This window comes from Acanthochromis polyacanthus, chromosome 11 (genome assembly GCF_021347895.1).
Source record: "Acanthochromis polyacanthus isolate Apoly-LR-REF ecotype Palm Island chromosome 11, KAUST_Apoly_ChrSc, whole genome shotgun sequence".
Classification (NCBI taxonomy): domain Eukaryota; kingdom Metazoa; phylum Chordata; class Actinopteri; family Pomacentridae; genus Acanthochromis; species Acanthochromis polyacanthus.
In genome coordinates, this window is record NC_067123.1 from 19,128,059 (window position 1) to 19,149,800 (window position 21,742).

General features: G+C 41.5%; 1 protein-coding gene across 1 annotated transcript; it reads right to left on the minus strand.

Moving 5' to 3' along the window:
• Window positions 1–1,652: 1,652 nt before the first annotated feature.
• cpsf1 (cleavage and polyadenylation specific factor 1) lies at window positions 1,653–20,105 on the minus strand. Its single transcript, XM_022216165.2, has 38 exons — window positions 19,909–20,105; window positions 18,357–18,522; window positions 18,238–18,265; window positions 18,027–18,160; window positions 17,852–17,932; window positions 17,608–17,759; window positions 17,362–17,508; window positions 17,121–17,260; window positions 16,830–16,940; window positions 16,616–16,709; window positions 16,445–16,532; window positions 16,088–16,237; window positions 15,801–15,852; window positions 15,636–15,709; window positions 15,478–15,552; window positions 15,297–15,377; window positions 14,898–14,993; window positions 14,617–14,796; window positions 14,272–14,413; window positions 13,386–13,564; window positions 12,997–13,136; window positions 12,723–12,903; window positions 11,720–11,926; window positions 11,502–11,591; window positions 11,270–11,416; window positions 11,024–11,176; window positions 10,219–10,335; window positions 9,841–9,931; window positions 8,055–8,139; window positions 5,750–5,891; window positions 5,476–5,628; window positions 4,940–5,116; window positions 4,078–4,144; window positions 3,943–3,990; window positions 3,700–3,855; window positions 2,191–2,320; window positions 1,967–2,105; window positions 1,653–1,871 (listed from the first exon to the last, which is right to left on the minus strand). Exons 2-38 carry the CDS (start codon window positions 18,498–18,500, stop codon window positions 1,824–1,826), a joined length of 4,419 nt encoding a protein of 1,472 aa, XP_022071857.2. The 5' UTR covers window positions 18,501–18,522; window positions 19,909–20,105; the 3' UTR covers window positions 1,653–1,823.
• Window positions 20,106–21,742: the final 1,637 nt, after the last annotated feature.

Genomic DNA, 21,742 nt, shown 5'->3' on the forward strand with positions numbered 1-21,742 from the left:
CTGGCAAACTTATTTTCATCAGTTTTTTTTTAGTGGAAGTCACAAATAAAGGAGCTCTTGGTTTTTCCCGGTGTTACTGAGTCAAAAGCTGCTGTTTCAACGCAGACATGTTCACATGCATCCACAAACCTTTTTTAATCAAATAAAAAATTAATAAAATGCATCCACAAACCTCTCAGCACTCAAACACCCACAGACAGGCGGCCAGCTGGGCCGAGGCTCGGCGGCGTGCTCAGACCCACGAGTCAGGTCGTCGGTGAACTTGTTGGTCTGGTTACAAGGCCTCCATGTGGTCCAGTAGAAGTCCACGTATCCTGAACCGCAGCGACTGGCCGGCATCAGGTGGACCGGCTCGTCCTCGTAGGACTCCTCCTGTAGCCTTGAAGGGACCACAGGAACATTCAGTAGCTGCTGGAGTTCTTCCTGTCGGGCTAACGGTAGAACGGCTCTGAAGTATCTTGTACTCATCTGGAACAATCTAACAGCCTAAACTGTAAACAGCGGCGTAAAGAAGCAAACGCACAGGCAAAGATTAGAACTCAAACTTCCCCGCTCATCTTGGAGGAGGACGTGTATCATTGACAAGGATGCAGGAACTCAGTTTTATTGAGTTTCATTATTTTCATGAAAATTTACACTTGTTTCTTTATAGACGACCCACTGTGACCCAATGCACACTCATTATTCACCTACTTGTATCTAAATAAATATATCTGCTTGTATCCCTGCTTTCATGCTATTAGCATTTACGTGCTCATTATATGTCAATTGTGTGTATGTCTAAGTATTTCAAATTATTTTTGTCATGCTTAATGTTTCAGTTCAATGTACCCGTTTCTTGTAAATGGCAATAAACTCTATTCTGTTCTATCTCCATGTTGTATGTATATAACAGCCTATAGCTGTAGAGAGAGATAAATATAAATGATTTGATTACCTTTACAATTAAATTTTTTTATCTATAAACATATTTTCTATATATGTATATTTCTTATCTTTCTCTTTTTTGTTCATATAGCTATATATCTAATTATTTACAATGCAAATTCTACATTTATATATGTAATAGCATTATTCTATGATACATTTGTCACAATTATTTGTCACAGATAAATTATAGCCATAGACTGCCCATCAAATGTCTGAGTAATAAATATAGAAACAATCTGGGTAAATGCAAGTTACAACTGTGGTAAAGAACACTTCCAAAGAATGAGGTGGACGGGAATGTATTAGTGTATGATGTGACAACGTGTGTCTGTACTGGCTGAAAATGTCCTGGAAAATGATTTCAGGGAAAGAGTGGGAACCCTGCTCATTTGCAGAATAAAATGTCAATTTTCAGAAAACTCGTAACGCAGAAAGCGTTTCTCTTGGTGTAAATAACCAAGATAGCCCATGAACAGGAGCTATAGTCCCTGACGCAGCGGCCTGGGTTCGATTCCAGCTTACAGCCCTTTGCTGCAGGTCTTTGCCCTACTAACATGTCTGATAAGGCCAAAAAAAATCAAGCTTCAAATCAGTATCTACTAGCTGAAAATTTAGCCGAATTCATCCATTATCTATACACCTCTTTTTATTTGGGAGGAAGCCGAACCTGTGGCATCTCCCTCCTCAAGTTCAACGTGAACAAATCAGAACACACTCAGCAGTTTTGTGTTTGCTTTCTTTTTACTATACAAAATATTTTAAGAAAACATGGTGGGCCTCTTTTTGTCTAACACGTAAGAAAAACAAGGTTTGCACAAACTTGGCCATAACAAAAGCTTTCCTCCGTTCACTACAAAACATCATTCAGTGGAGAAGACTGGGGAATGTGGCGCTCAGAAATGAGCCGTTACTCTGTCGATTTCCAGAAGGTCATCCAGGATCTGGTGAGAGAAAGAGGACATAATGAAAGAATGACACAACTGACGTCAGCGAAGTGGATGTTGTGTTGTTCTGTTCTGCTGCTCTGAGCACTCACGATGTCCTGAGTGGTACCGATCTTCTTGGCCAGCTCGCTGCGCTCCATGGTGCTGAGGTACAGGTACTTGTTGAGCAGCTCTCCGTCCAGGATGTTTCTCACGGCGTTCTGCAGGCTTCGTCTGTCGCTGTGCAGCATTCTGGAGGCAACAGAGAAACGGGTCAGTTCAGTCGACATCCTCAATGGCTAAATCCAGCGTAAATGTACTGTAGGCAGCTGCAGACCTGAAGGCCTTTGGGTTTAGACCAGCGTGATGAGGCAGCATGGTTGTAAGAGCATTTTGCAACATGAGCAGACGGCGGTACGTCTTCTCCTGCATGGGGAGGAGCAGACCAACGCCTCCGTCCAGGGTGGCTGTGGGAGCAAGGTTTGATCAATGTTTAACATTTAGGGAATTTAAGTCAGTTAATTCGACTATAGACCGGCACACACGCTGATAAACTGACGGGTGAAGTGAATAACATCGATCATCTTGTTTTAATGCAACCTTGAGTCCTGACATTCATGTGCATGTCTGACATGTAGCACCCACCTCAACACTGCAGCTCAAGCAAACCCCCTCAACAAACTGGGTCAGAGGAGTTTTAGCAGCATAAAGGGACCAACACAATATTAGGGAGGTGGTCATGATGTTGTGCCTGATCAGTGTGTGTATGAATACTATGAAGATAAAATGTGTGTGTATGATACTCCATCGGGGCATCGGTTGTATGTTGTCTTCTGTAACTTTGCATTGAGTGTTTAAGGCTGTAATAAAATGATTTTCAGCAAAGCACCAGATCATCTTTTTACATGATTTGAACTAGTGTGTTTCTAACAGCACATATTTAGCTGCACCTGAAGGTTTTCAGCTTGAATAAGGCCTTTTATGCTGTACCCTTTTTGTCAGTTCCCATACACACTGGTAATGTTCTTCATTAATTCATGTTCTGTTATTTTTCACCTGAGACATAATGTGAGTCAAAGTTAGCTCTTCTTTGGTTATAAAATAAGCAGTGGCTAATTTTATTGTCATTTCTCACTCCTCGCTGCTTCAGTTTGCTGCTGCCTGGTGCTGAAATTCACACAAAGATGTGGCAAAAACTAGTTTGAAAAGAGTGAATAATCTAAGATTTAAATAGCTGGAATAGAGTGACTGTATCTAGCAGGACCAGGGTGGGCCACCCAGGGACACACTAACAGGCCTGCTAAATGTCAGAAGCACCAGTGTGACTAATGGAAATCTTTAATTGCACTTGATAGATTTTTGGTTTCATGACCAAAACGGAGCACCACGGAAGTGAAATTATTTCCTCAGAAGTTCATTTAGATCTGGTTCTTGAGGTGGAAAGGTGCTCCAAAGGTTCCCTGAGAAAATCCCTGCTGTGGATACACAACATACAACTTATTTGCTCTTATGTAAGAGTTTGCTAGTGTTGCAACTAAAAGATCTGACTAACACCAAATCAGGTCTGAACACTCCAAACTACCATGGAAACACCCAGTGATGTTGTTGTTATGGTGCTGCTATTGCTGAATATGGCTGCCAGAGTGTCATTATGTGGTGTTTCCATGAACTTACACCACAGACACACTATTCAGTCATTATTGGAAAGCCAACTTTTTCACAGATGGTAAGAGTGTAAGGCTCACTGTTGCAAAAACACATCAGTTTTCTTCACACTCTGCTCATTTTTTTCTATATTTGGGTTTTACGGGGTTAACCATGACATGTGAGACTCCTGACCACTTACCAAACCATGTGATGTGCTTGTTGTCCCAGGTTAGAGACTTCTTGCTGCCGGCGTCCAGCGCTCCTCTGCACGGCATCCGCCAGAACGTGTTGATGTGAGCTCCGGCGTTGAAGTCGGCTCGCCTCAGCAGACGCATTCCTCCGAAGCTCTCTTTAGCTGCAAACATGCGCCACATATTACACAAGTTGCTGTGCATTTAACAATGAGCCGTTTTGCATTTGCAGTTCCAGCAGCATCATGTACCTTCAGGTAAATACATATACACATAGAGGTTCTTGTCTCGATCCGACACTGAAAGGGAGAGCAAATACAAGGTTTATGTGGACAGAATTGGCACGTATGACTGAAATTGTCTCTAAAGATCAGCACAAAGGTTACCTAAGAATCCGAGCTGGTTGTTGTCCACCATGAACTCAATGCTGTAAACCTCTAGGGGCTTTGCATCCTGTTGCCAAAACAATGAGAAGACTGTTAGATTCACACAAAGGCAACAAACATCCCCTGAATTATCTCCTGCAGTTATAGCTGCCCTCTACAAATTAATTGGACCGAATTCAAATACCCACTGGAGTCACACTCAACAGCAGCTTGTCAATATACTCCCCCCACTGTGTGCAGCCTACAAATGCAGCACTGAAGTCTGACTGTTTGCAACTGTACGAGGGGAAAATTGCAAAAGGAAAGAAGGAAAAATTGCTCTCTTTCCCCTTACTGAGGTATTTCCTTGTAGCTGTTAGCTGACGACATCTCAGATTATCATACAGATTGCATCCGTCACCTTAAATCATCCAACCTTTGAATCCTTTTCCTGTTTACTTCTCCCAAACTAAGGCTGTGAGCACGTTCAGGCCTTCTCTCTCGCTCTAATATGGACTGAGAGAGACAACTGCTGTAGGAAGAAAATGTCAGGACTCCCTGACCTGGTCAAGATTAGATACTGTCTAGTCTGACGTGCCTGAGCAGATATGCTGTCCCCATGTTAGGTTGTAATCTAAAAATGACATTTCTCCCAACCCAATAGATACCCAAAGGTCGAAGTGAAGCCTCAGGATTGATGCTGGCATTGCTCACATGACTGTGCTGCACTTCTCCTGACATCAGTAAACCTTACTCTCAGCCTAAGCCATCTGAGCGTCCAGACGTCCTTGTGTCTGCCTCCTCATCCTCCGTCGACATCGCTGACATTCCACAACAAATATAAATTCCTGTTTGATCTACCGCAGCAGCACCGTTTCCTCACCCTGCTCACGAGAGACAGCGTCTTGCTCTCCTCCTGGTAGCGGAGCAGTGAGATGCTTTTCATCAGGTCAGCTGCCAGGATGAAATTCTTAATGCTGAACATCTGGTGGATGTAGAGCTGCGTGTCAATGAAGGCCATGCCGGTCAGGTCGTTGTCCTTCAGGACCCACAGGAAGATCTGTAGCAACATGGAGGAAGGGACATCCTTTGTTTTTGCATATACATGAAAAATATTAAGATAGCAGTCACTAGTTTTTAAATTAAGGCTAACATTAAATAGCACTGGGGCTGTGTGATATATCATTTCAGCCTCAACACTGTGATGTGTGCATGTGTAAGAACAGCAGAGAAACTCTGAAAAGATCTGGTTGCAAAAAGAAACGCAATGTAAGTTGTACAAAAATACTGTGGCTACAGAAAGGATGATGTCGACCACCCACTCGTACAACACTGCTAAATGTTCAGTAGCTAAAAGCAACATAAGACCGCAACATTCCCACTCATTGCAGCAGATTTGTGATGTCAGAGCCTTGAGACCTTCTGTCCGATGGCCGACACCAGGTATCCGTTGCAGTGGCACAGAGCCGTCACCGGTCCCTTCTGCTCCTTCTCATACAGCACTTTGAACTTGTTCTTGGTGAGGGGCTGTCCTGGCTCGGGCACAACTTCAATCACATCCAGGATCAAAATCTAAATACAAGATGCAAACAGTAAAACAGTGGCTTCCAAACAGCCCCAGTTCATTTGTTGTAGGTTGGAAATGAGGCTTTGGAGCTGCAGATGTTTCCATGTCTTAGTTCTGTGGGCTCACCCGGCCTCTGCAGGTGACCTCCTCCCCCTGCATCAGGCAGGTTCCTGCTGCGATGTATCCCTTCAGTCCAGACACCGTCTCCTGACTCCTCAGGGCCACCGTCTTCATACAGGTCACATGCTCCCACTCCTCCAGGTCGATCCTTAAGGAGGCAGGAAAGTCAGAGTCAAGTCAGGGCACACCGACTCTTACAAGTTCCTGTGTTTAATTACTAGGGTGAAACGGTAAGTTATTGCCATTAATCATTATTTTGAACTTAAAAGGGACAGTTGTTTCCCAAAATACTCAGACAAATTTTCCACACTTCATAGGACAGTAGGTTTCATTTTAAATGGATCACATTCTTCCTATCTGTGGTCAGACGCGTTCCATTGGCTTTAATTGACCTTGAAATGTATTCGGAGCTCGACTGATTTCACCTGTGGCTAACTGAATGGATTGGACACACATTAAGCACACATGTAGAAGACCTAGATTTAGGCTGCTAGCTTAGGATTTTGAAGCTATTACTTCTGATTCCTGCTGTCTGTGGACTAGAGAGACTGACTGTTCAAAGGGTCAGAATACTTCCAGAAATAAGAGTTTCTGATTGCAAGAAACAGGTTGCAGAGAGTAGACAGAAAAATCTAAATGTATCCATTTAAAGTCAAATCTAATATAAACAAATAAAGTGTGAAGGGGCCTAAATACTTTCTGAAAACTGAAGCAGCTAAATATGTAGCAGGAGGACAGCTACTAAAAGAGGAGGGTGAGAAACATGAAATCTTCCTCTGTTTTTTAAAGCTCAAGTTAGCAAAGTCGTTAACTTGTTTACACTGAAAAATGAGGTCCGGGTGGCGCATTCGTTTTCCAGATCAGTAAAAAGGGTGAGAGATAAGATTGTGACAGTGAGGCACAAGCCCTTTTCAGACAGAATACAAAACACTACTGCTTTAAACTGTTTAAGTGCAAAGTGTCATTATTGCTGATCACAGCTTCACCACAGAGATGCAAAGTATTAAAAAAAAACAGCTTCAAACAGCTGGAAACGACAAACTACATTTTAATTTTACTTTCATCATTGATTATTATTTGTCATTAATTTGACCCATTTGTCTTCATTGCTGTTTGGCTTTCTTTTTGTGGACATATCAGTTTGTAGTGAATGTTAAATAGAGTTTCACTAAGTGCTGTGACAAAATCCGTCTTTTCCTCTCAGTGATGTTTTTGGACCAATATTGGTGCTTAAATGTGGTAAAGGTTTATCCCAAATCATTTCACACTACTCAAAGTTGTGCTATACAACAGTGGATACAGATGTGACCCAGTGAGATTGTTATGACTTTTACAGAAAGGTTACTGAGGTTCTGACATCAAGCCAGCACAATGAGATGCCGTCACATTAGTGGAAAGCAAAGAAAAAAGAAAAGGAGAGGAAATGGTGCTAGTAACACACACATCAAATATCTCTGGCAACAGTTTGAAACTCTTTTGTCAACAGGATGGTCTTTTCATACCTATATGGAGCTACATCAAACACTAGACATCTTTTTATTGGCTTAACCATTCATCAAATGTCATTAAATTCTGATCTCTAGTTTTTGAAACATCCACCTGACCCACACCAAGTGTCCAGGAATTTTGAACAAAGTTTGAAAGTGTTTAAAGTGGTAAAAAAAAACCAAGCCCAACATTATGGGTAAAGCTACGTCTGTATACAAGTTCTGTAACCTGTAAAACAGGTTTAGTACACTAAGTTTGTTTGGTAATCTGGAGTCTTTATACTGGCAGAAAGACAAAGCTGTCCCAGCCTAAAATCACTCGTCAGTAAAAAGCAGGGCGAAGACACCCCAGCACTAAACAATCTCTATATATTACAATTAATCCAAATGTGTTTAAAGTAATACATACGGACAGACTCCGTATCTCAACACATTATGCAGAATCACTGCAAGCCAAGCTTACTTCTAGATTTCAGTGCTCACAGTAGTCATTAATGATAATGCAGAGTACCAACTGACCAGGGATTTAGATAAACGACTCAATATTTTCAACTGACCCTGAATAAAATGAAAGTAGGCAGCCATGTGAGACTAAATTAATTGTCTACAACTTGAATAAATGACCCAAGCTTTCCAATTAAACTCCACAATTCTCTAAAAGTAGCACACAGCCTCCAGCGGGACGACCCAGTGCAGAGAAAATGAGAAAACAAAACCGCACGGACCACTTTCAATCTCTACTGAAACAAAGCATTTCTATGGATTTGGCAAGCAGCATGTGTGCTCTTCAAAGGTGTGCTCTACAGGGAGAAAACAGCTTTTACCGTGTGTTGGGAATGGCCTCCCAGCTCACTGGAGAGATGAGCTGGATGGAGAACTTCTCCTGCTGAGGATTGATGTAGCGCTCGTCTGCAGGGTAGAACAACACTCATAAATCCACATAGCCTTTAATAAGCAAAAAATAAGACAAATGAACTTTTGCACATCTATTTCATGAGACACGAGCCATTTATTATAAAAATGTACTATTATATGTAGTAATATAGTGATGTATTTTTGCAGGTTAGTGTGCAGGAATCTGTTTGAAATCTCTGTATAAAGCAGCTAATTTTTGAATAGATGAAACATTAAACTGTAGCAAACAGCAGGGCTGCTCAGTACACCGTCTCAGCATTGACATCACAATGTGCTTATGAGGGGAGAGGCAACAACTGAACAATGGAATGTTGACAAGAACAGGTATTTATCTGCTGTGTCTTGTAATTGTTGCCACTACACAGAGAAATACAACCTATTTGTTTGACCACTGAAATCAGCACCAAAAAATTCTACGTGACCAGAGTGAAGCCAGGTCTAAGCAAAACCTATTTCAGATGACCCTGCCAGCGTTACACCAAATGAGCAGCCAGAATAGTTGCAAAAGAGCGTTTTAAAAATGGGATCCAGTTGCCTTTACAAGCAGTATGTAACACCATCATGCGTCTATGTTTCTCAAGTTGCGATCTGAACTGTATGAAAAATGTGAGGCACATGCTCTCAGAGGAATATTATGCAGCTACAACAAACTTGTAGCACAGTCCTACATAAACCTTATGTCTACATTATTAATGACAACTTCCATTTAAAAAGTCACTGTTTGCATACAACATTTTTCCCAGACTGTCATACAAGTGACAACTTTTCAGCAGAGACGAGCAAAGTGTTGGCTGCTTGTGGATTCAATGAGAAATTGTCAACTTTGTATGACAACAGACAATGAGGTGAACGTGATGAAGGCTGAGTCACGTTTTGGTTGTTGGATATTGAAGACTTCATCAAATAAAGCAAGATAAACCTCACATGTCCATATTTAGTCAGGTAGTAATGTTTGTATCGCTTTGGATTTGGTGAAAATGACCAAGATGGGAATCCTTGATGACATATTTTGGTTGAACAAGTGACAGACCGAGTCCTGTAGTTAGTAAGTAATACAAAAGCTACATGTCTTAAGGTGTTTTTTCATATCACTGTATGTATTGCAAATAAACTATCACAACACCATAATTTTCCAATATAATGCAGGACTCACAAATGGTTGAAACTAAATTAATAAATAGCAGAATTAGAAGCAAAAAGTAATTTATAAATAGTTGAAATCTTTAGCTACTGGACAAATTGTTGAGTCACAGATAAAAAGTAGTTTGTAAATAGTTAAAACAGCCAAAAGTAGTGGGTTAACAGCTGAAACAGTTCAGAAAAACTAACAGACATTTGGGAAATATTGAACCAAGTCGCTTAAAAGAACAAGTCATACCTTAGAAATGGTAGCTAAATTAGAAATAATTTGAATAGTTAACTAAAATGCTTCAATATTTAGAATGGTAGCTAAAAATAATTAACAAAATGTTGAAAGTTAACAACAAAGAAATGAATAAATGGTTGACATGTCCATCTTCTGTCAAAGTAGTCTGAATATGAATATAACTGTCACTTAGGACTCAGTTGTATGAAAAAATATTGTAACCATATCATATAAATGTATTTAGAAGAACACATCGGGTACTTGGCAAGTTGTAGTGATGCTTCAGTACATCTAAAGGTTGGGATCTCGTGATATAAACAACGTCTGACCTCGTTCTATGGTTTCGTACTCCTTCTCCTCTCCAGTCATCCTGGGGATGCGAGTACAGGGCTCTTTTACACTGGTGCACACAGCGTACACCTGAGAGGGAAACAAAATTCCAAAATCACACAGAAAAACTTCACATCAAAGCCTAATCCCTTCAAAGTCACCCTCATTGATTTTTCCTTTCACAGTAAGAAAACTTCAAGGCCAGAGGGCTTTCATCTCAAACTTTCCAAAGTTGCTCGATCGATATGCTTTTATTTTGCATCGTGTTATGCAAGTAAAGGGGTGTGAGTCCGGGGAATGCGTTTTGGCTTAAATTTGTGTCACGTCGCCCCTTTGGTGCCTCTGGTGCTGTGCGGGCTTAGTGAAAGGAGCCTTGCCTTGGATTCGACGTGGTAGGAGACGTAGTGGACGGTGCATCTCAGTGGGATTTTTCTGACTGGCCACGGGGCGTCATAGGACAGATAGGTGGGCAGGACGCTGATCCTGAGCTCGCCCTGTGGGAGAATACACAGAGTCACGGGAGAGAAAACCACATGAAATAGATTTACATGTACATATGTGAACAATTACAATTTTTAGAATTGCATATCCATGTATTAACAGTGCTCTTAAAATATGCTGCAGACTTTGTTGAACCGTTGTCATAAGCTTTAGGTAACACATAAAGCTGCTAAGTAGCTATTTCAGCAGTCTCTGGTTCCAGAGGGCTACTTCTTTTCCATTTTCTTTAAAGAAAACAAAATCTAACACCACTGAGGTGTAGCACTGCCCTCCCTGGCTCTTAACAGGGAATTCTAATAAAGAGTGTCAGCGTAGCTTTCAGGGAGGGCTGGTGATGGTCACACACGTGCACTAAATAATAAGATATTTGGCTGCAAGACTAAAATATGCATTAATCTCATAAAATGTTGACACCCCTTCCGTGGAGTTAAACAATGAGAATAAATGCAGACAATTTGTATTCATGTAAGTTAAAGCCCTCTGAAAATGACCAGATCTCTGGTGAAGGATAATAATCATAATAATAATAATATCACTGCTTGTGTGGGATCTCATCTACATTTTTCATTCTTTAATTCAGTTCATTTAATGAGTCTTTTTATGTTTCTGTTCAGAGTGAAACACTGAAGTCAAAATCAATAAAAGAACCACAACCAAAGTGAAAATGTGTCCTCTGAGCACCTGCTTGTTGAAGTAGAGGAAACCTTTGGGGCAGTTGATGTTATGGAAGGGTGAGAAAGACTCGATGGAGCCATCAATGGTCATGGGGTGAAGCCTCATCGCTCCCCGAGAAGTGACCAACATCCAGTGAGGAGACGGGCCGCAGATAAACACCTATCCACATGGACGAAATGTAGGTCACACAGTTAATCAAAGAGCACACGACTGAGTACAAAACTGTCAGTTTTAAAACACTGGTTTCCTTACCCCTGAGTATCCGGAGATGTCCTCGAAGTATCTGAACCTGGCAATCCGACTTTTCGCTCCCGGATTTTCATCGGAGCCACTGCTCTCTGCCTTCTTATCTTTCTTAAGCTTTGATTTCTTTTCTCTGAAGTTAATATTGTGGGGCACCTGTGCAGATTAGAGTAAAACAGATAAGACTGACTTCATCTGAAGTTGGCTTTATGCAGTCCATTCTGATCATCCCAGCTCTTACTTTTTTGAAGCGGACTTTCAGGTTGTTTTGCGGCTGCTGTTGATCATACGGGAACGCTTCATAGATCAGAAGCTCCTGTTCCACATGGACCTTGTAAGGACGGAAACATTTTCAAATCAAATCCTGTTTTCACATTTGTTTTGATCAAGCACTTCATGTGAAACACAAATTAAAACTTCAATGAAGACTAAATGGAGGGTCTGAAAGTAAAAACTCACCAGCAAATACGGTCTGCTGTGATTGTTGCCAAGTGAAACCAAAGCCACCTCTTTGACTAAAGGAATTTCTCCTTGACGGGTGACTTCTTCTTTTTTACTCTCCCCCTGCGTTGCTGACTGACCAGAAGAACTGTCCACCAGGACTCTCTGGCCTACTGGGAAGTTCTTCACCAGGAATACCAATCGCCAGTCTGGCAACTGGTAAATCTGTTTAAATAACAGTGAAAACAGATGAGTGTACAAAAACATGTTATTATCAATGATTAACTACTGCATATATTTTTGCTATTTTATGTTCAACGCCAGCTTCCTTATCATTTTCACACATATTTCAGCCTACAGGAGAAAGAACTGGCAGTCCTCATTAACAACAACGTAACATGGGCTATGAAGGAAAGACATTTAAAAACAAAGAGCAGCAATCACAATAATGAAAAAAACAGAAACTGATGAAGAGAAAAGGTACAAGCACCACACAGTCCCACTGGCCAAAGCAGCAATAACAGTAAGGGGCTACTGTTTTCTGAGTGTCAGTCATTTGTTTGTTTCACATTCTAAACAGCACCATTGTCACAGTTAGGAATGTCACAAGAAATAATACTGATGTTTGACCATTCCTGATACCAAAATTCTGACAATAGCTACTGTCTACAGCACTGAAAGAACTGCAGCTGATGGATAAGCTACTGTAGATTGCGATTTCTCCAGAATGGCCACAGTGACAAGTGCAGGTGAAACAAAAGGACCACTGCAGCTTCTGTGATAGCAACACTTAGAAATGTGCGTATGGATATATTCAGGGTTTGAGTCGCTGATCATGGATCAGTTCTAGACGACTAAATGTCAGAAATCAAACAGTGTCCCATTTGCATTGTTTTCCACCTTCTGGTCACACGTAATAATAGTTGTCAGTAGATATCAGCACACTGGATAAATGTAAAATGACCATTAATCAACCTTTAATTCTCTCTTCCTTCCAGTCAACAAGAAGTATACATCTTACCTCCATCACGCCGTTCTCTCTGGTGATGATGCACCAGTGGCTGGGCTCTGCTTTAGTCGAGCTTGTCTCACTTGTGGGAGGTGCTGCTGCCACAGAGCTGCGGCTGATATCCTCCTTTGCAGGCGCTGCACTGGCATTGGACTCTCCGTAGAGCATTTCCTCCTCATCATCAACTGTGTTGCTGCACACATTTAACAAAAACCATAACGTGAATAAAAGAGGAAGTGCAAGAACTTGCTGAATGTGACAGAGTGGAGGAGAAGTGGATTCTTACCTGAGGTCCTGGATGATGGTCTCTGCCTCAGACTGACTCCGGATGATGTTATCCTCCTTAATGGAGCAGCTAACTTTGTTTTCTGTCGTGAACATTCCGCTTACGTCTCGGTATGCGCACAGTGTGATCACACGAGATTGCTGTTAAATTAGAGGCAGTTTTAACCATATTATATATTATTGCAAACTACTGAAAATAGATTTTCCAAAATCCAATTTTCACAGTTATGATGTTTTAGATTTGTACGGTGCTATTATTAAAGCAATACACTGAAATATAGTTAACCAGCTAATCTTTTGTTGAAGCTTTGGTTCGGGAGGAGAAGGAGGAGAGTATTTGTGAAAACAATTTGCCTTAAAAAAAAAAAAGAGTGAGTGTGTTTTACTTACAGTGGGAATCTGTGGTTTCTGCAGAGCCAGTCGGTGTGTCTTTCCCATGTATGAATCAGTCTTTAACGCAAACATGGTGACCACTCCTTCGGCAGTCATGATAACCACGTACGGGTCCGCCACAGAGCAATGCACTATGGGAGAGCCCAGGTCCACTGGGATGAAGTGAAGCTGCCTCACTGAAAGCAGAATTAATTAAAATAAAAAGCTTTATGAAAATGAGACAAGAGTGCTATTATTACTACACAAAAAGGTAGAAACACATTATTATATTATACTGCAGTGACTGTCGACTGAATTTTGCATATGGTGCGAATATTAGGCACATTTACAGTTTCATACCCTGTATTTAGGGTTTGCTAGATTATGTTTACATGCTTCGATGTTTAAAAGAAACACTGTCTATTATTGTACATTACAGCAGCACCTCTTCTAAGCCTCTGTCTAAAACCCTGTGTCGTAGCTCCTGTATTTTGAAGCTGCTCGTCTCAAAAGCTCACTTTGCTCTGATCGGTCAGCTGGTATTCCCTCTGCTAAGAATCTGTATCACTCATAGAAAATCCTCAGGAAAAGATCTGGCTGATGGGTGATGCTAAATACAACTCATTTCAATCTGAAACACTGAACATGACTCCTGCAAAAGCCTGGTGAACCAAGTTTTAGCTGACCAGCAGCAAATCCCTGTAGATCCCCAAAGGAGGTTAGCTGTGGAGCATCAGCTACAGTGATGATCTTTGTCTTTTTCACATTCACAAAAAAGCAGCTAGGTCACACAATAAAAAACACAATATGGGCAATTTCACACCTTAAATAGGTGAAAATACAAAGGGGAACGACAAATTAAACATTTACCTTTATCGTTAGTTTAAAAAGCTACTTATTTTACCTCCTTCCAGGAGACGAAGGCCCATGGGGGAGACCTGGATGATGTACTTGTTGTCACCAATGTTTCCTGCGAACACAGTGGGTCCTTGAGTAGCAAAACCACTGGTGTCCAGCTCCATGATCTCCTGACCTGTCTGAAGGATCTACAGAAACACACAGTGGTGATCAGAGCCAACATCCAAGAGACCTTTTTAAGGGAAAAAGACACCATTTCCTAACAGATTTGGGTTTTTTTTGTTTCATTTCACTTTTTGCCTTGTCAAAAGCAGCTGAATATCTGACACAGTATTTAGCCACGATCAAAGAAATCCAAATCCCAAAGGAGCGTGCTGACATGCGTTTTTACCATGGTTGAATCTTCTCGGCTGAGAATGAGAAAGCCGTGCTTCTTCGCATCATCCTCCAAGGGAGGCTCTGTCTTCTTCTCCTCCTCTTTCTCCGTCTCCTCCTTGTCTTTTTCTCCCTCTTCACCATCCTCACCAGTCTCAGTCTCTGCTCCATCCTCTGACCCATCACTTTTTACAGCCTGGAAACGCAGCAATAAGCATTTTATTGTCTCACATGACAGAACAATTCGAGCCTTAATTCGACAGAAAACCTGAAAATGGAAATAGTAATGCACAGTACTTTTTTCTCTTCCTTGACTTCACTTGAGATGACCGTCCACATGTCATGGCAACCCGGCAGTTCAAAAGTGGTGACTACCTGAGGTCGTATGCTTCTCTGAGAACAGAATGGAAACACATTAAAGCATAAAAAGGGGACAAAAACTAATTTAAAATTGCATTGTTGTGATGTACACAAAATTTTACATAAATTTGTGTCTGGGGTGTTTACAGGCTACTCCGTCGATCTCTGAGGCAGCCCTGGTAGACCCAGAATTGACTTTAGCACTGTCACAGGACCTGTGGCAGACGGCCCTCGCCACCACAGGTTTAAGGACGGTGCAGTAAGAGCAGTCATGCGTACAAGAATCTCGACACGCATGCATAAAAACAACAGACGAACTCAGTAGGGAGAATTTACCTGAAGCACAGACAGAGCACCGTTCTTGCCATAGCCAGAACACACCACAACCTCCAGGTCAGGCTCAGGGTTGCTCTGAAACTGTGGGTTAAGGAGAAATTCGATTGAATGATTACTCTTTGGATAACAGATAATTAGAACATCACTAAAAGAGTTTTGAAAGGGGTTCAAATGTCTATACCTCTTCAGACAAGAAAGCAGGTTCACCCATGGAGGCATTTGCACAAGGTCCAATGTTGAGTATGCTGTCACACACCTGGAAGAAAACAACTGTTGCCTATGTGCACGTACATCTACAGAATGCTTTAAAAACACAGAGAAACTTTTAAGCTTCCTTACTTCAAATGAGTAGGTGGCCAGCTGAGTGCCTGACTGGGCTTCACTCCCATACACTTCTATCTCATCCACCTCATCTAATAAAAAAATAAAATAAAGTCAGGTATAGCACAAACTGGCAGACCACACACAATATTCTGCCACAAATCAAGCTAACAATGCACATACCAGTCCAGTTGGTGGAAGATTCCATCCGCTTCTTTTTGTTGGGTGGCTCCTCCTGGAAGTCATCAGAAATGATTTAGTAAAAAAATATTTTGAGGACAAGCTGTCAATAAAATAAGGACCCTTTCAAATGCAGTGAGCTTTGAAAGAATGACGAGTGCCTCATCAGAACTGATTTTTCAAAATAGCACGATAGAAAAAAGTTTCCATTTCAGTATTTTTTCCACAACAACATGCTGTATTAAAATCTCCACAACATTTACACAGAGTTTATCCAAACCCAAACTTGCCTGCTTATCTTTCTCCTTCTCTTTTTCTTTGTCCTGCTTTTCTTTGCCGTCCTCTGCGGGTGTCTCCTGCAGCTTCTCTGTGTACTTCAGGAGCAGAGAGTTTCCGAGACGGGATCCCAGGAAAAGGTAGCCAGGTTCCATGGTCACCATCTGATAGATAAGCACAATTGAAGGAATCAGTTTGAGCTGTCTAAAGATTATTTCAAACATTTGGCAGCTTTAATCTTAGAAATGATATTCATTTTTTTTTTAAACTTTTATCAGTCAAAGCCTAATCCCTCCTGCACTACGTGTTTGTCCACAAAAACACAGAACATCATCAAACCATTCCTGTTCACAGTTAAAGGCGTAGCTTACAGATGTTGTCAGGACACTTGCAGCGGCTTTGTCAAAGTGGAAAGCACGCACGCTCCTCATGCCGTCGGTTATGAGGGTCAGCACGTAGCTGCAAGGGAACAACAGCCAGTGACGAATCAGAAACTGTCATCAGGGTTCATGTACATTCTGGTGGTAATTACAAAAACTTACATTTCTCCTCCTTTTAGTGAGATGACCATCTTATCATAAGCAATAAAGTCAGACTGAGAACAGTCTAGTGTGATCTTCACTTCATCTTGGACCCCTACAAGAAAACAAACACATTATAAAGAGATGAGCATCAAAATACATCAAACAGTATTAAAGTATTGCAGCACATATAAAAGACAAGTGCAGGAGTGTGATTTCACATTAGAATGCTTACGCAGGGGAAAGGCCGTGGTTCCAGTTGTCTGAGAATTGAGAGAAACTCCATATGGTGGAACACTCTGGTTCAGATACAGCAATGAGTTCACAGCGAACACCACAACACCACCTGAAAAGATTTGATGGATCAGAAGCTAAAACTCACAAACGCAGAGGAACACAACACTCATTCCCACACAGTGCGTGAATTTACACTACTTGACAGTCCACCAGAAATTATCCTTATGGAGAACTAACATCTTAGCAACCACACTGCTCAGGGGAGCAATAAAAGAGAGACATAGCTCACCGATGGGTTTAGGAACAGGCATGACTTGTGTACAGTCAAAAGGCAGATTACTGAGAGACCAGATGACAGGATGAACCTTCTGCATGATGTTGAGGGAGATAGCGACGATGCTACAGGTGTCCTGACGCACAGCCACACGCCTGAAAGAGAGATCGTACGACAGGTTTAATTTTAAATAAAAACTGGCTGCTTTGAGCATTAAATAAAGAAGTCAAATTTCCGTTATAGCTGATGGACTGACCCTGGCCATGTCTGATTGGGCTCAAACAGAATAAGCAAAGTGGGTTCGTAGTAGCCATGGAGGAACTTCATGTCAATGATGTTTAGCAGCTTCTCGTCGAGCTCTCGCACGTCAATGATGTAACTGGGTAGGAAGCTGGATTTAGGTCTGTAGGGGAGATATACAGACGATGTTAATGAACACTGTAACTTAAACAGATACTAAGAGACAATAATCAGCAGAGAGGACAGTGAATGCCATCCATACCCTTCTCCAACTCCACTCTCCTGTTCATCAGTTAGCGTGTCCTTTCGGAACGGCAGCACCACGAGCTGGGTGCCATAAACAAGCATGACAGCACAGCGGTTCTCTGGATCTACACGAACAATGGGAATATGAACATTCTGCACAAAGCCATCCTGAAAATAAAGAAAAGAGGACAAGTTAGACGAATAATTGATTTACTTGTCCATGCCAGTGTTAACTCCAGCTAATTTTGATTTCTACATACTCTGAGCTCTGGTTCCTCAAAGAAATGAAGAGACAGTGTCTTGAGGTCGTGTGTTCCAGGGTCATACTCCACTACTGACAGCTGGTAACAGAACAAACGCACCAAAGAGGTCAGTGGAAAAAAAACTTTAGGTAATAAATATTTCTTGAACAGTGTGCTGTTTACACAATGACACCTTTGCATCTTTGAAACTGAGAAGGAGTGCATCCCTGTTGGCTCCGACAAGCTGCACACTGGCCATTGACATAACATTGCCAAAGAGAGAAAACGATGCCACCTGCTCCAGCTTCTCTTTACGGGATTTGGAATCTGTATGAGAAGAGACAAGGCTTAGCAAAAAATGAACTGCAGTAAAATATGAATTTGATTAGGATGATTAGACATACCAGATGACTTGTCAGTCTTTGATGTACTCTGAAATAATAACATAAACAGAAAAACATTTTACACCTTGGATTGGAAAATTTGGCACACAGAAACAAGCCAAGCTGGTAATTATATTTACCTCCACATCATGGATGATCCTGTAGACAAACAGCTGAGAGGTACCAGCAACAACCAAATTCTTCTCTTTACTTGAAATAAAGTTGCAGTAGACGGAAAACTCCACCGCAGTGGGAGTGTGGGCTTGTCTGTACACAGCATACATCCTGGTAGGCTGCTCTCAGCATCTGACAGGCGAGAGGATTCATGTAAGACTTCTCACATCACTTTGCCACAGTTTATATTTTAAAAAATACATACAATGAAGCTAAAATTTACTCAGGTTTAAACTGAGTGGCTAGCAGTGTGAAATAATGATAAACTAAAATGAAGTTATTTAACATCCATCCCACTCGCTACCTATTTGAACCTTTTACTGAGTTCATACCTGCCATGGGAAATAATTTAACCTAACACACGCTATCAGAAGGGGCGGAGGTACTCTTTCAGTCATTTAATATGAAATATATACAGATTTTACAACGTGCTCTATCAACAGCCCTAAACATTGCAATGCCCAACAATTCAAAAATTAAGTTCAAATAAAAATATTCAAAGCCATTGAATTAAATTATTATGTTCGAATATGCAAGACTAAAAAAAACTGTTGTGTTTGTGACAGACCATGATCAGAGTGTGAGTGTGGAAAAAAGAATGAAGGTAACCATTTTTGAGTTAGAAGAGAAGGTGAGAAGGAGGGGTATGCAGAGGTTTGCTGTTTCTCAGGTGTGTCTGACTGTAATATAATGTATTAGTCTACATATAAATATATAGTTTTGGACAACATCAGTGGTGTTTTTAGGCATCGATGGCTAGATTTGGTTTTGCAGAAAATTTTCAACACAGAGAAAATCTTTACTTGAACAGCATAAAACTATATGACACCAGAATCAAAGGAATATAAAACAAGCATTAAAGTCCTAAAGGAGAATGCACTTGGATACAAGACGTAATTTGCATAAAAAGAAAAACAGCCTATTTAAATGTTTCGCAGAGTATAGTAAGGTCAATAAAACAAGGCTTAACCATATCGATTTGTGCTTGACTGTTTTGTAACATCTTGTTTCTGAAACATATGGAACAATTTGATTTTATCAAGGTTGGAGTGACCATTTTCTAGCAAAAGTCTTGCCCGTTGCCCTCACAGACTGCATGTGTGTATATATTATGACAGTAAACGGTAGCTGCTCAGTAGAGTAAGTTTAAGCGCTACTTTTAAAACTCATGCCATGGAACAAGCTAAAATATGCTTCCAAAATTAACAAATGCTAGCTAGCATGTCATTTACGACGCGCAAAGGCAGCGTTCGGTTGTGTCTGGCAATTCAATTATTAACTTTTCCGCAAATGGTTATTCTTATTTAATAACGCATACAATCAGCACCAGCTTTCCACTTGTGCTGTTATAAACAAGGTGTTTACCACAGCTAACAGTTAGCTTCGAGTCATGAATGTGTGAAAAAGCCGGTTGGCGGTGTTTGCAACGTGCTAATGTTTCTCTTCGTGGCTAGCACCTTAGCTAGCATGGTATAGCACTAGCACTATACAAACAATGAATTAAATCTGTCAACGTACCTATGTCCGACGAGGTTTCTGAGTTTGTATCTTTATTATATCCTTTTCTGCTCACATTTAGCGGGTCATATTTTGTAGAATTATAACTTAAGCTACTTAACCGTTAGCCAGGTAAAACTGGCAGCTAATTGTGTTGTGGTTGTCAATGCGCTTGCGCCACACTTCTTCTTCTTCTTCTTCTTCTTCTTTTTTTTTTTTTTTTTTTCCTGGAACACGAGCTGCTCCGAAGTGTATTTCTGCCCACACTGCCCCTACTGCCCGCCCACAAATCCGTGTATGGTTCGCTCATTCGTTTTTCCGTTTCAAAATAAAATCTATAAAACCAATAAACCGTGTTTTTTTTCAGTTTTTAAAACCTAAATGTGTAAATTTATTATTTAACTAATGGAAAACCACAGTGCTGGATTTTTGATGTTGCATTTTAACCCCGAAATACAAAATACGACCGTTGTTTTAATTTGTTCCAACACCGGAAGTCACTGAGGAAGAATAGTTTAGAGCTGGCCTGGATTGTGAACACATCCAGAAGGTACTGGAGTGCTTTTCCAATTTCATTGTCTTTGAGAGTGACAAAACCCACGCAGAAATCATGGAGCTCACATTGCTCACTGAGCAGTCTTTTAAAATGGAGCTGGCTTTGCGCTGCAGCTGTGTGCCATACAAGGCTGGCATAGTGGGTTGAGGCTTCCCAATTAACCAACCAGCCCACTCGATAATTTGGTTGAGGGAATTTTTGTCCTGTAGAGACAAATTTCCAAACCAGGTAACCAGGGCAAAAGATAATACTGACTCAATAAAAGCATGATAAAACAGGGTCAGCATAGATCTATCAATATTAAAACGGGACAGTAAACTAAACGCTGATGTCCCTTCTTGCACAGCTCAAAAGTTAGGACGCCGAGAAACCTACAGCCGGTCGCAGCGTACGCATGCACCCATTCAGACAAAACAAGACTAAAAACAACAAAAAACACAAAATATTCCAAAAATGAGACACAATATGACAAAAGAACAATGAGTAGTCTAGTATTTTACTTTATGTTCAAAACAACTTGTCATGGTCTAGAAATTATTAGGGTCCGAGCACCGAGGGTGCGAAGGACAGGCGGTGCAAGGGCACCGACTGTCCAAGGCACCAGTGGTGCCTAGGACCCTACTGAAACCCTAGGGTTTATTATTATTATTATTATTATTAGGGTCCGAGCACCGAGGGTGCGAAGGACAGGCGGTGCCAGGGCACCGACTGTCCAAGGCACCAGCGGTGCCAAGGACCCTATTGAAACCCTAGGGTTTATTATTATTAGGGTCCGAGCACCGAGGGTGCGAAGGACAGGGGGTGCCAGGGCACCGACTGTCCAAGGCACCAGCGGTGCCAAGGACCCTATTGAAACCCTAGGGTTTATTATTATTAGGGTCCGAGCACCGAGGGTGCGAAGGACAGGCGGTGCCAGGGCACCGACTGTCCAAGGCACCAGCGGTGCCAAGGACCCTATTGAAACCCTAGGGTTTATTATTATTATTATTAGGGTCCGAGCACCGAGGGTGCGAAGGACAGGCGGTGCCAGGGCACCGACTGTCCAAGGCACCAGCGGTGCCAAGGACTCTATTGAAACCCTAGGGGTTATTATTATTATTAGGGTCCGAGCACCGAGGGTGCGAAGGACAGGCGGTGCCAGGGCACCGACTGTCCAAGGCACCAGCGGTGCCAAGGACCCTATTGAAACCCTAGGGTTTATTATTATTATTATTATTATTATTATTAGGGTCCGAGCACCGAGGGTGCGAAGGACAGGCGGTGCCAGGGCACCGACTGTCCAAGGCACCAGCGGTGCCA